Raw genomic sequence first — 13416 nt, 5'->3', positions numbered from 1 at the left:
CTGAGAGGACATCCAACATTTTGTGTTGTCACCAGAAGAAGAACAGAGGAGAAAACTTCCAATGGGGTCACTGTGACATCTAAAACGGGATTTCCTCTCACTTCCTGTTGTGTCTACAGGACAGGAAGTGACGGGCAATCCCCCTAATGAGACACAGGTGGCAAAATACAGAGGTTTTACCCCCCCCCCCCCCACGTCAGCTAAAATAAAAAAATTGGCTCTAGGTAATTGGCTCTTCAGTTTTGGATAGAGCTTCAGCTTTGTGATATGAGAGAGATTTTCCCTTCCTGTCCATATAATGGATGTCGCACAGCGCAGGAAGAGAACATAAATCTCTCTGTGTTTAACCTTCTCTATCGGAGCAAGTTTTATATTTTTTCACATACGTTGGCATCAATATTTTTTGCTAAAAAGTTACTTTAACCACCCGGCCTATAGCAGATTGACGGGCGTGAAGTGGTTCTGTTATCCTGACTGAGCGTCATATGACGTCCAGCAGGATAACATGCCAGCGTGCGACCGTGGGGGGTTGCGGCAATCGCGGGGTGTCAGTCTGACATGCAGCATCTCCGATCGTGGTAAGCAGTCTCTGACAGAGGCTTCTTACCATGTGATCAGCTGTGACCAATCACAGCTGATCATCACGTGAACCAGGAAGTGCCAGTAAATGGCATTCCTCAGGTTCGCGCTGACAAGGAGAGACGATCGGCGGCTCTCCCTGTCAGAGGGGCTTCTGTGCTGATAATCAGCAAATTCATTATCAGCACAGCCCCCATCAAATGTACCCATCAGCTGCCAATCAGTGCCCCATCATAACCCCCTGTCAGTGACTAAAAAAGTGCCAATCAGTGCCCACCATAGTGCCAGTGTCCATCACAGTGCCAATCAATGCCCAGCATTAACACCTGTCAGTACCTGCCCAATCAGTGCTGCATATCAGTGCCACCTGTCAATGCCCATCAATGCTGCATATCAGTGCCACCTATCAGTGCTGCATATCAGTGCCCATCAATTCTACATATCAGTGCCGCCTATCAGTGCCCATCAATTCTACATATCAGTGTCGACTCATCAGTGCCCGTCAGTGAAGGAGAAGACAATATTTTATAACAGAAACAAAGAAAAACTTTAATTTATTTTTTTAAATGTCTGTCTTTTTTAGTTTTTTTTTAGCAAAAAATAAAAAAATGCAGAGGTGATCAAATACCACCAAAAGAAAGTTATTTTTGTGGGAAAAAAAATATAAAAATTTAGTTTGGGTACAGTGTTGTATGACTGCGCAATTGTCATTCAAAATGCGACAAAATTGTCCCGAGCAGGAAGGGGTGAAAGTCGCCGGTATTGAAGTGGTTAAACCTCGAAACAGTGATATATTTTCCATAAGCAAAGGGCATCTCAAAATAAATGATGGCCGATGTAATTTGATATGTCACAAAATATGTTTGCAATTGTTTAACCGCTTAAGCACCGGACCAGTATGCAGCTTAAAGACCTGGCCACTTTTTGCGATTCGGCACTGCGTCGATTTAACTGACAATTGCGCGGTCGTGCGACGTGGCTCCCAAACAAAATTGGCGTCCTTGTTTTCCCACAAATAGAGCTTTCTTTTGGTGGTATTTGATCACCTCTGTGGTTTTTATTTTTTGCGCTATAAACACAAATAGAGCGACAATTTTGAAAAAAATTCAATATTTTTTACTTTTTGCCATAATAAATATCCCCATAAAATATATAAAAAAAAAATGTCCTCAGTTTAGGCCGATACGTATTCTTCTACATATTTTTAGTAAAAAAAATCACAATAAGCGTTTATTGATTGGTTTGCGCAAAATTTATAGCGTCTATCAAATGGGGGATAGTTTTATTCCATTTTTATTAATATATATTTTTTTATAGTAATGTCGGCGATCAGCGATTTTTTTTTTTTTTTTTTTTTTTTTTTTTTATCGTGACTGCGACATTATTGTGGACACATCGGACACTTTTGACACTATTTTGGGACCATTGTCATTTTTACAGCGAACAGTGCTATAAAAATGCACTAATTACTGTAAAAATTACACTGGCAGGGAAGGTGTTAACCAGGAGGGGGCGCTGTAGGGGTTAAGTGTGCCCTAATGTGTGTTTCTTACTGTGGGGGGGTGTGGCTTAGCGTGTGACGTCACTGATCGTCGTTTTCTAGGACAGGGAACAGACGATCAGAGACAGCCACACTAGGAAGAACGGGAAGGTTTGTTTACACTTACCTCTCCCCGTTCTTCCTCTCTGTGACCCGATCGCGGGACACCAGTGGCGATCGGATCCGATGTTCCCGCGGGGACAGTCACAGAGAAGAGGACCGGGTCACGAGCGCACCGCCCACGTAAGAATGCCGTACCATTCTGCAGACGTATATCTGCGTGCGGCAGTCCACAAGTGGTTAACAAAAACATTATTTAAGAAAAAATAAACTAGAATGTATTTTAGCACAAACACAATATAATACTAGATTTTTGATAACGTAAAATATGGGGTCGTGTTTAATAAATATTTACCAAATATGCCACGTCTAAAAAGTGTCTTATAGATCCCAGATGTCTCCATAAAGAGGACCTGTCATGCCTTATTTCTATCACAAGGGATGATTACATTTCTTGTGATAGGAATAAATGCGATAAAAAATAAATAAAGGGACAATATAAAAGTAAAAAATAAATACATACAAATGTTACAGTACCCCTGTCCCCCGTACTCACGGGCAGAAGTGAACGCATACGTAGATCACGCACACATATGTAAATGGTGATCACAGCACACATGAGGTATCGCCATGAGCGATGGCGCAGGTTCACATTGATGCTACTTTTGAAATTGTTCTTCTTCACTTGAAGTATCGCGATTTCAAAGTAGCAGGTCAGTGCGATTTCAGGTGCGACTTGGAAGATATCTGTGTGGTTTCATGCACAGATTTCTATTGAAGTCGCACCTGAAATCGGCAAAAGTAGTGCAGGAACTTCTTTTGCAAATCGGTGTGGTGCCGCAAAGTCGGCGTCGCAGCGATTGGAGCGGTGCCATTCCTGGAAATAGGATGCAACTTGATATCAAGTCGTATGAGAAATCGCTCCAATGTGAACCAGGGCTTATAGTGAGAACAATAATTCTAGAGGTAACTTGTCATAATTGCACCTACAGGTAGCCCTACATTAAGGCTTACCTGTAGGTACTTGCAATACCTCCTTAACCTACATGGTTAAGGAGATATTTGCAGAAAAGCGGGCACCAATGTCTACGGTGCTGAGCGCGGCGTCTCTTGAATGGAAGACTGCTAAAAATGTGCGCATGAGTGGGGATCGTGCCGTTCCGCGCGCATGCGCAAGATTGACATCATTACCGCTCCGGCCAGTCACAGCGCCGGAGCGGCGATACCCTGAAGTCACTCCGGGTATTATGGCGGTGGTGGAGGACGTGTCCGAGGACCGATGCAGGTAAGTATAAGGTAAGTATTGATAATGAGCTAGTATGCTAGTCATACTAGCTCATTATGCCTTTGCCTTGCAGGTTTAAAAAAAAAAATTGGGGGTATACAACCGCTTTTATTGCGATGAAAGGGGGAGGGGGTGTGCAGGGTGACACTGATGCACCTACCATCCCCTTCTCTCGTGGCCGTGGGCTGTCTGTACATTCCCAGATGTCACACAGCAGGCACAGCCGAGCAGCAGAGTGAAGCCACCTCCCCCTCCTCTCTGTTTATGTGTAAACAGGGGGAGGGGACCTGCTCTGCATGTGCCGCCGCATTGATCTGAGGTACTGAAGGGGGGTCTGCACCGAACGGGGGGGTTGCACTATACGGGGGCTACACTGAAGGGGGGTGGTGTCTGCACTGTACGGGGGCCATACTGTACAGGGGGTCTGCAATGAACAGGGGGCTTTACTGAAGGGGGGGCTACACTGTACAGGGGGTCTGCACTGAAGAGGGGTGTCTGCACTGAACAAGGGACTACACTGTACAGGAGGTCTGCAATGAACAGGGGGCTACACTGAAGGGGGTCTGCACTGATCGGGGGCTACACTGAAGGGGGGGTCTGCACTGATCGGGGGCTACACTGAAGGGGGATACACCGAAGGGGGGTCTGCACTGAAGGGGGGTCTGTGTAAAATGCAGGGGGTTCAGAGCTGCAGGGTGCTGTGTATTGTAAAGGGGTCCAGAGATGCAGGGTGCTGTGTATTGTAAAGGGGTCCAGAGATGCAGGGTGCTGTGTAATGTAAAGGGGTGCAGGGTGCTGTGTAATGTAAAGGGGTGCAGGGTGCTGTGTAATGTAAAGGGGTGCAGGGTGCTGTGTAATGTAAAGGGGTCCAGCGGTGCAGTTGTGGAGAGGGGGTACACAGTAGTGACAAAGAGATATTGAAGGATGCAGAGGGCACAGTGGGGTGTTTTCTACATTTTAATGTGGGGGGTGGTGCCAGATATAGGATACGCCCCGGGTGCCAAATGCTCTAGGTACGCCCCTGCTGCAATCACAATTGATTGCAGCACATCATGCCACTGCCGCCTGACATTGCAGTAAATGAAGTATACAGTGGTACCTTGGATTAATCCAAAGCACTCGTATATCAAAGCGAGTTTCCCCATAGGAAATAATGGAAACTCATATAATCCATTCCAGTGGCACTGCTGGTGTATGCAGTACCACATGTAACCAGAGGTGGCGGGGGGGAGCGCCGGAGACATTCGGAAACATTTGAAGAGCACTCAGAGCCGATCGGATGCACTTGGAGAAGCTCGGAGCCACTCAGGAACGGAGTGTTTCCAATCGGCTCCGACTGTCACCGGCGCCCCCCGCACCTCTGGCCACATGCGGTACTGCACACCCCAGAGGCTTGAATCCTGCTTGTTTTGTGAAACAACGCTCGCGAACCGAGTCAGGATTTAAAAAAAAAAAAAAAAGCTTGTATTGCCAAACGCATTACTCACAATCCGAGGTATTACTGTACATTTTATACAATTCAAATTAAACTGGTACAAAAAAAGACAGTGTGCTGCACTGAATCCTGCACCACACTGCCCCCTAGCCAGTTGGCAACGCAGAGTGGCCAGAACATTGAATGGCTCTGATTGCTCTGCGATTTAGCATTGTACATGTGTGACTTCTCCCCCTTACAGAAATGAGACATTTTATAACTCCTCTTCATGTTTTAGTGATCTTCTCCATTGCTTTGTTTTACATATTGTTACCAACAAAATCTGCTCTGTAAGGCTCGGTTCACACTACTCAATGCGATTACAACTTGGATGTGGTTTGTATATTGTATGGGGCAAAAATGCTTGTTATTCACACCAAAGTAGTGCAAGAAGTTTTTACAAAATCGCACCACACAGAGTCACATTGATGTGAATGATTTCCATTGTCATACAATTCTGTGCGACTTAAGTTGCATGTGAAATTCCATTAGTGTGAACCATGTGTAAAGTAGAGTGCAACTTACTGCACCGCACTCACATGTACTCACCATTATTGTTCTCCTATTAAATTCAACTGTTGGGAGTCAATGCATGTATTCCCTCAATTCATTACCTAATGTAGCAAGGTCCCAGGCCTCCTTTGGTCTAATGAGAACCTCCAGGGCCAGACATAGCTGACATCCTTCTCTATATGGTGGGTTGCATGGCATAGTGGGTGTAATGCAAGGTAGATTGATTGGGTGCCAGACACTTCTTGGATGCAAAAGAGATTTTTATTTCTCTTAAAGGGTTTGTAAACCCTTGTTGTTTTTTTAAATAACAAACATGTCATACTTACCCCCACTGTTGTGCATTTCGTTTTGCACAGTGTGGCCCCGATCCTCCTGTTCTGGGGTCCCCCAATGGTGCTCGCGGCTCCTCCTCACATTGGTAAACCCCCTAGGGGAAGCGCTCTCCCTGGGTGCTACCTTGTGGGCGTGCTCCAGAGTCCAGCATTTTACACAGAATGCCAGAGTCGGCTTCACCCCCTGGGCCCCACGTCATTGGATTTGATTGACAGCAGTGTGAGCCAATGGCTGCGCTGCTATCAATCTATCCAATTAAGAGCCGAGGACCCTGGGCAGAGAGGTACAGCGTGTCTCCACCGAGGGAAAGAACGGGCTCAGGTGAGTAAAACAGGGAGGCAGGACACGAGGGTTTACAACCCCTTTAACAGAACTTTGGGAGAGAGGGTTAGGGCCAGGACACCCTTAGGTATTTGCAATATTAGAGTGATTGTAAACCCTTTATAATAAGGCTTACCTGTAGCTACCCTGACTATCTCCTAAACCAGCACTGTCTAGGAGAGATCCCCTGTCCCCTGCATGTGCCAATCTCATTAAAGCAAACTGAAGCAATGGCACGTATGTGCCATTGCTTCAGTCAGTGTGACGTTACTGGCGGCTCCCGCGCACATGCGTGTGAGTGGCGTCATCGCGGCTCCGGCCAATCACAGCGCCGGAGCCGCGATACCCGGAAGTAACCCTGGGAGAGATGTTTCCGGCTGGAGGGGGATACAAGGACTGCTGCAGGGGCTTCGATGTGAGGCAAGTAATTCATAATGAGCTAGTATGCTATGCATACTAGCTCATTATGTCTTTATGGCAGAACCGTCACTTCTGGTTGGACTGCAAGCTGCAATCCCAACTCTTGCTTCTGGATAGGCCCTCAGACAGCCCAGCAGCCAAACTCCGGCTTTGCAGCCCGGCTAGTACAACACGCATCCACCCAGACAGCCATCCAGGTGGCACCGAACCCCGATCACCTGACTCCACCCAAATATATAGGTTCTCCCAGCAGGCCAAGGGATTTAAGAAAACCCCTGCCCATTGGCTGGTATACCCATAATCTGACCTTGCATTGCCCTTCTCATAGCTAATGCCACCAGGTACCCGGCCACCTAGCTGCAAAAGAGAGAAGTGCAGCAATTACAGATTTAGAGTGAAATCAATTGATCCTCATCAGTTAACCAAGATAGCTGCTATATCTGGCAGGTACATTTAGGAGCAACCCTGTCTATACCCCAGGGTGCTACACTTAATTGTCCCTTAATGATTGCAAGCTCTACTTACCTGGCAGGGGAGACACCATGATCATGAAGGTGGTTCTCCCAGGGCGAGGCACGGCTATTGCACACTCTAGGCCGTGCTGATCGTGGTTGTCTTCCCTGCCGCTTCTCGGCCTTTTGGCTAGGACTAGGTGTGGTATCTGTCCTTATCAGTTGTCAGCGGAGCGCTGAAGCACCTCCTACATGGGGAGGGTGGATGCAATCCAATGACGTCATTGCACCTGGAAGGATGGTTTCAGCAGGGACTACGCCGTGCTGCCCGACAGAATACTGGGGGCCGGCCCATGGTTGAGTCTGAGCCATCTGGAAGGGTGCTTCTGGTGAGGATGGGTACTGCACTTGGTCTTGGTCTTTTTGCCGAGTTCTAGTCTGGCCTTCTGGCTGGCTGGTGTAAGTGCTATCTCTGTCAGCGATCCGGTTGGAGGAGCTGGTAATGCCCTATGGTAGGATGGGGCAGAGCCATGCAAATCCGCTGGGTTGACGGAGGGTCTGGAGGGGCTAGTATTGGTGGAGACTGTTACCTGAGCGGCAGTTCTCCCCAAGAAAACCTTGAAGGGCTCTCTAGCTGGCAGGGGTGGAGGGCTGCACTGGCCGGTCGGGGGGTCGGATATGGAACGAAAAGCCTATGGTGCATGTGCCCCTGGAGTTGCAGTCCAGGGGTATCTGAAGATCACTGTGTGTGAGGGACACATTGATTTAAGATACCACGGTCACTGCACCAGATACACGCTTTTTTTAGCACCTGCCTCCTGGGCCGGGCCTTTTGGCTAGGACCGGAGGAATTTTTTATTCCTGGCCGGAGGGCCTGGTCATTGTTTCATCACAATGGCCACTTCTTTCACTCTCCTCTCCACTATCCCTTCCCCCACTTTATTTTATTTAAGCCTGTGTTTGTCACTTTTTTGTCTTTTTTTGTTGTGCACGTTTTGTGACACTGTGTGATTAGTAGGGTGCGGGTCCTCGGGCCAGCCCTGAACATCTTGGGAGTGGGTGGACATGGCCTTCTGGCTTAGTTTGCCTGCTCTCATGGGGTCTCCCTTCGGGGGAGCCCCACCTAGTACTGGGAGGGTTCTGTTTCGGCAGTCCCTCCGAGGAAGTTGGGTCCGTGTCGGCTTCGGTTGCTCGGACCACAGTACCTCAGTCCCCGTCTGGAGCCTAACGCCCCGGGGGATCAGGGTTTGGGTCCCTCTTCACAGGAGGACCACTTGACGTTGCACCCGTCTGCACGTTTTTGTGAACACTCTTTATGTGTGTGCACATTTTTTCTGCACCGGGTGGAGTTTTTTGGGTGTGTTCACACGCCATAGGCTTTTCAAAAAAAAAAAAAAATGATTGCAAGCTCTATAGGCGCAACCATCTGCTCACTCACAGGGCCCACAATGCGGGTGTACTGTAAGGATTTATATCTTCTCTTTATTTGCTTTCATAAATCGCTATAAGTATCTGATTCCCTCTACATCAGATATAATAAAGCTGCAATGCTGCCAATATTACAATGTGACTTTCATACATCATTGTGACACTACAAGACCTAATCCATTTACCAAGACTCCCCCCCCCCCCCCCCCATGGTATTGTACTAGGACAGGACTGGCTGCCATCACATCATACATTATGATAAGTGTAGATCGGAGATAAAAGATTGGAATGACAGTTCATAGATGGGATTGTTGTTCTAATAATATAAATTCATATCATCTTTATCACATTGGAGGGATTATTTCACTACATTGTTCTCTTCACACTGAATAGACATGATGTGATCTTCTAATTCCGGCAGTGATCGGGGTCAGTGATGAGACTTGTATGTAATCATTATATACATTATACAGTGTGATGTGTACAGGATGTATATATAACACTCTGTATGTAATCATTATATACATTATACAGTGTGATGTGTACAGGATGTATATATAACACTCTGTATGTAATCATTATATACAGTGGCGGCCCGTCCATAGGGGCGCCCGGGCGCCGCCCCCCATCCCCCAGTCAGCGGCGCTACATTGGCACCAAAAATATGCCTTTGTGGCGTTCTCCATCGCGCCACTTGCTTCCGGCGCGATGGAGTGTAATGTTATGGACGGGCGGGTGCATACACTGTCTGTGTGCACCCGCCCGTCTCTGTGCTCGTTCCGACCTCACTGGAAAAACAGGAAGTGACGTCGGGTCAGCTCGAGCTCAGTGCGCCCGACCGTGGAAGAGGTAAGCCTGCCTGTCTCTACCTCGACTGCCGCTTCACAGCAGCATCCAACCCCTCCCGCGATTTCCACAAAGTATTTTCATATTCGGCGGTCGGCCGCCCCCCCCCCCCCTCTTATTTTAAGTTTTTTTTCTATTTAATATTTGGCGGCAATTTCTTTTTTATATATTTTTTAATATTTTTTTAAAATATTTTTTAATATTTAATATTCAGCGAAAATAATGCCAAGCAACAACCCCCCCCCCCATCAATGTTTTTTTTTATTTAATATTAGTTAAATATATTAAGCTTATTAACAGTTTATTTTTTATATTTGATTCAATTTAGCATTAAGTATAAAAAAAGTTTTTTTTTTAATAACTGGGGGGGGGGGGGGTGGTATGGTGGGGTAGTGTTACCGCCCGCTGTAGTGTTACTTGTGCTGTAATGAATTTTTACATAGAAAATAAATGTTGTTAATAAATGGGTAAATGAATTATAAAAAAAAGATTTTTCCAATAACGGTTATTAAAAAAAAAAAATTTTAAAAATTAATTTACCCATTTATTAACAACATTTGTTTTCTATGTAAAAATTCATTACAGCACAAATAGCGGGCGGTAACACTACCCCACCAGAGCACCCCCCCCCCCCCAGTTATTAAAAAAAAAACTTTTTTTATACTTAATGTGCAGGGAAAATATCGGCCGTCAACATCACCCCACCCCCCGCTTGCAAATTGTCCTGCGACTTGGGACTGGAAAGTTGCAGGATAAGTTGGACCCGATGATTTCCAATGAGAACTGTTCATATCTGTGCAACTTTGAAGTAGTCCCTGCATTACTTTTGTCCCACTTTGATGTGACTTGAGGTCCATAGACCTCCAGAATACATAGGCATTGCTTCAAGTCGCTGCAAAATCGCACCAAAAAATTGTGGCAGAATCTTGCGACTTTCAGGCTAATGCAGTCTGAAAGTTGCACAATTCTACTGCAATTCTGATGTGACTTAAAGCAATGCCTGTGTATTCTGGAGGTCTACGGACCTCAAGTTGCATCAAAGTGGGACCAAAGTAATGCAGGGACTACTTTGAAGTCGCACAGATATGAACGGTTCTCATTGGAAATCATGGGGTACGACTTGTCATGCAACATTTAAGTCCCAAGTCGCAGGACAAGTAATTCCTGCAGTCTCTGGTAATCTTGTGCAGTATGTCCGCAGTCTCTGGTAATCTTGTGTAGTATGTCCGCAGTCTCTGGTAATCTCCTGCAGTATGTCCGCAGTCTCTGGTAATCTTGTGTAGTATGTCCGCAGTCTCTGGTAATCTTTTGCAGTATGTCCGCAGTCTCTGGTAATCTCCTGCAGTATGTCCGCAGTCTCTGGTAATCTCCTGCAGTATGTCTGCAGTCTCTGGTAATCTTGTGCTGTATGTCCGCAGTCTCTGGTAATCTTGTGCTGTATGTCCGCAGTCTCTGGTAATCTTGTGCAGTATGTCCGCAGTCTCTGGTAATCTTGTGCAGTATGTCCGCAGTCTCTGGTAATCTTGTGCAGTATGTCCGCAGTCTCTGGTAATCTTGTGTAGTATGTCCGCAGTCTCTGGTAATCTTGTGTAGTATGTCCGCAGTCTCTGGTAATCTCCTGCAGTATGTCCGCAGTCTCTGGTAATCTCCTGCAGTATGTCCGCAGTCTCTGGTAATCTCCTGCAGTATGTCCGCAGTCTCTGGTAATCTTCTGCAGTATGTCCGCAGTCTCTGGTACTCTTGTGCAGTATGTCCGCAGTCTCTGGTACTCTTGTGCAGTATGTCCGCAGTCTCTGGTAATCTTGTGCAGTATGTCCGCAGTCTCTGGTAATCCTGTGCAGTATGTCCGCAGTCTCTGGTAATCCTGTGCAGTATGTCCGCAGTCTCTGGTAATCTTGTGCAGTATGTCCGCAGTCTCTGGTAATCCTGTGCAGTATGTCCGCAGTCTCTGGTAATCTTGTGCAGTATGTCCGCAGTCTCTGGTAATCCTGTGCAGTATGTCCGCAGTCTCTGGTAATCTTGTGCAGTATGTCCGCAGTCTCTGGTAATCTCCTGCCCATTTCGAGTCCTTCATTACTAACAGTGTCATATTTTAGTTTGTTTGCACCGATCTGTAAGGCTGCGCTATATACCATGATTTGTGATGCTGGGGCTATATACTCTGTGCTGTGACGCTGAGCTGTATACTCCTGACATTGAGTGGAATACAGGGGACGGAGTGGTGGATTCTATAAGGGGTGTGGCTTATGAGAAGTGGGAGGGACCAAATGTGGAAGGGCGGGGTATTGCGCCCCCCCATCCTAAAACTTCACCAGCCGCCACTGATTATATATATTATACAGTGTGATGTGTACAGGATGTATATATAACACTCTGTATGTAATCATTATATACATTATACAGTGTGATGTGTACAGGATGTATATATAACACTCTGTATGTAATCATTATATACATTATACAGTGTGATGTGTACAGGATGTATATATAACACTCTGTATGTAATCATTATATACATTATACTGTGTGATGTGTACAGGATGTATATATAACACTCTGTATGTCTCTCTATCAGACAGTCACTCTCTGCGGTATTATGAAACTGGAGTCTCCTCTCCGGGATCCGGACTCCCTGTGTACTCTGCAGTCGGATATGTGGATGATAAGGAGATAACAAATTATAACAGTGACACCCGACAGAATCTTCCCAAGACTGAGTGGATGAAGAAACTGGGACCTGATTTCTGGGAGAGGAACACACAAAGAGGTCGGAGCAATGAGGCTTCTTCCAAGCACGATGTACAGACATTGATGAGACGATTCAACCAGACTGGAGGTGAGAGAATTCTTACATTTCTATATTGCACCGAATACAAACTCTGCAGACAGGATACAGGGGGGGGGGGGGGGGAGGGGGAGACATTCTATGAGATTTATAGAAGATCTCAGCTTGATGAATAAATTCCTCATCTGATGAGAATTCTCATCTCACCTATAAAATATACACAACTACTTCTTATAGGAAAAACAGAAAAAATGGATGGAGTACAGCGCTCAGGGTGTTTGCACAAAACAATCAACTAAAGGGTTAAAAATAAATAAAAATAAAAATAATGATGATAAAGTTGATTAAAAGGATCGATTAGTTTGAGATAAAAATCACAAAACACATTGGAGATATACAGTATGACTGTTCATATTCAAAAATCCATGATAGGTTCAGTCCCAGCAAAAATGCCTAAAGAGGCTGTGATTGATGAAAATGAGGAACTGATGTGGTTGAAGGCAGTAGTTCAGGGCTGCTATCCGGGAGCGAAGCCAGCTCGGTGTATGCAAGAGAAAGACAAAAGAGGGAAGCGCCTCTGAGTATGCTGCTTTTAATTTAAAACATAAAAATATATCCAGCACTTACATCATGGTAATATGGTGCAGTCGTGGGAGCTGGCGTGCATCTGTAACAGACAGTCCGCAAAGCGTCAGAGCTGGGCAGCCGGAGAGAGCCGGGGAGAGAGACGGCTAAGTCCTAGTTGTTGTGCCGCTGCTGGGCAATGGATTCATCAGCTGTTGGGTGACGTCAGGTCGGACGGAGGCTGAGGGGGACCCCTCAGCCTCCGTCCGACCTGACGTCACCCAACAGCTGATGAATCCATTGCCCAGCAGCGGCACAACAACTAGGACTTAGCCGTCTCTCTCCCCGGCTCTCTCCGGCTGCCCAGCTCTGACGCTTTGCGGACTGTCTGTTACAGATGCACGCCAGCTCCCACGACTGCACCATATTACCATGATGTAAGTGCTGGATATATTTTTATGTTTTAAATTAAAAGCAGCATACTCAGAGGCGCTTCCCTCTTTTGTCTTTCTACTTCTTATAGGAAACCTGGACTGAGAGATGGAGGACACCAGAGCTGATCTCTAATACTCGGCTCTCTATCTGCCGGGCCGTCATCCGGATTCATTGCCTTCCATATATTTTGGGTCATGACCCCAGAACAAGCAGATAGAATAAAGTGTATTTCCAGTCAGGACTCTTTCTCTTAGTTTTGAATAAAGTTGGGAAAGGGAAGTACCCCTGCCAGGTTTTTACTCTCACTGTCCTACTGACTAAATTCTACCAAACAGAAACACAGTTAGAAATATTTATGATTTTATTTAATAGAGTAGAGGA

The 13416-nt window shown here is 46.1% G+C and overlaps 1 protein-coding gene and 1 pseudogene across 1 annotated transcript in view; both read left to right on the top strand.

The window, feature by feature from the left end:
* The window catches only part of LOC120914292 (saoe class I histocompatibility antigen, A alpha chain-like), a 583050-nt gene that overhangs the window by 504413 nt on the left and 65221 nt on the right, over window positions 1–13416 (top strand). The window contains exon 2 of the mRNA XM_040324923.1: window positions 11827–12087. Within this exon, the coding sequence (XP_040180857.1) occupies window positions 11827–12087 (261 nt within the window). The remainder of the gene's footprint in view (window positions 1–11826; window positions 12088–13416) is intronic.
* LOC120914656 lies at window positions 7043–7223 on the top strand (annotated as a pseudogene).

The sequence above is a fragment of the Rana temporaria genome, chromosome 9, assembly GCF_905171775.1.
Source record: "Rana temporaria chromosome 9, aRanTem1.1, whole genome shotgun sequence".
Classification (NCBI taxonomy): domain Eukaryota; kingdom Metazoa; phylum Chordata; class Amphibia; order Anura; family Ranidae; genus Rana; species Rana temporaria.
Note: the sequence above shows the minus strand (reverse complement) of the source record. Positions and strands in the feature narration are given on the sequence as shown.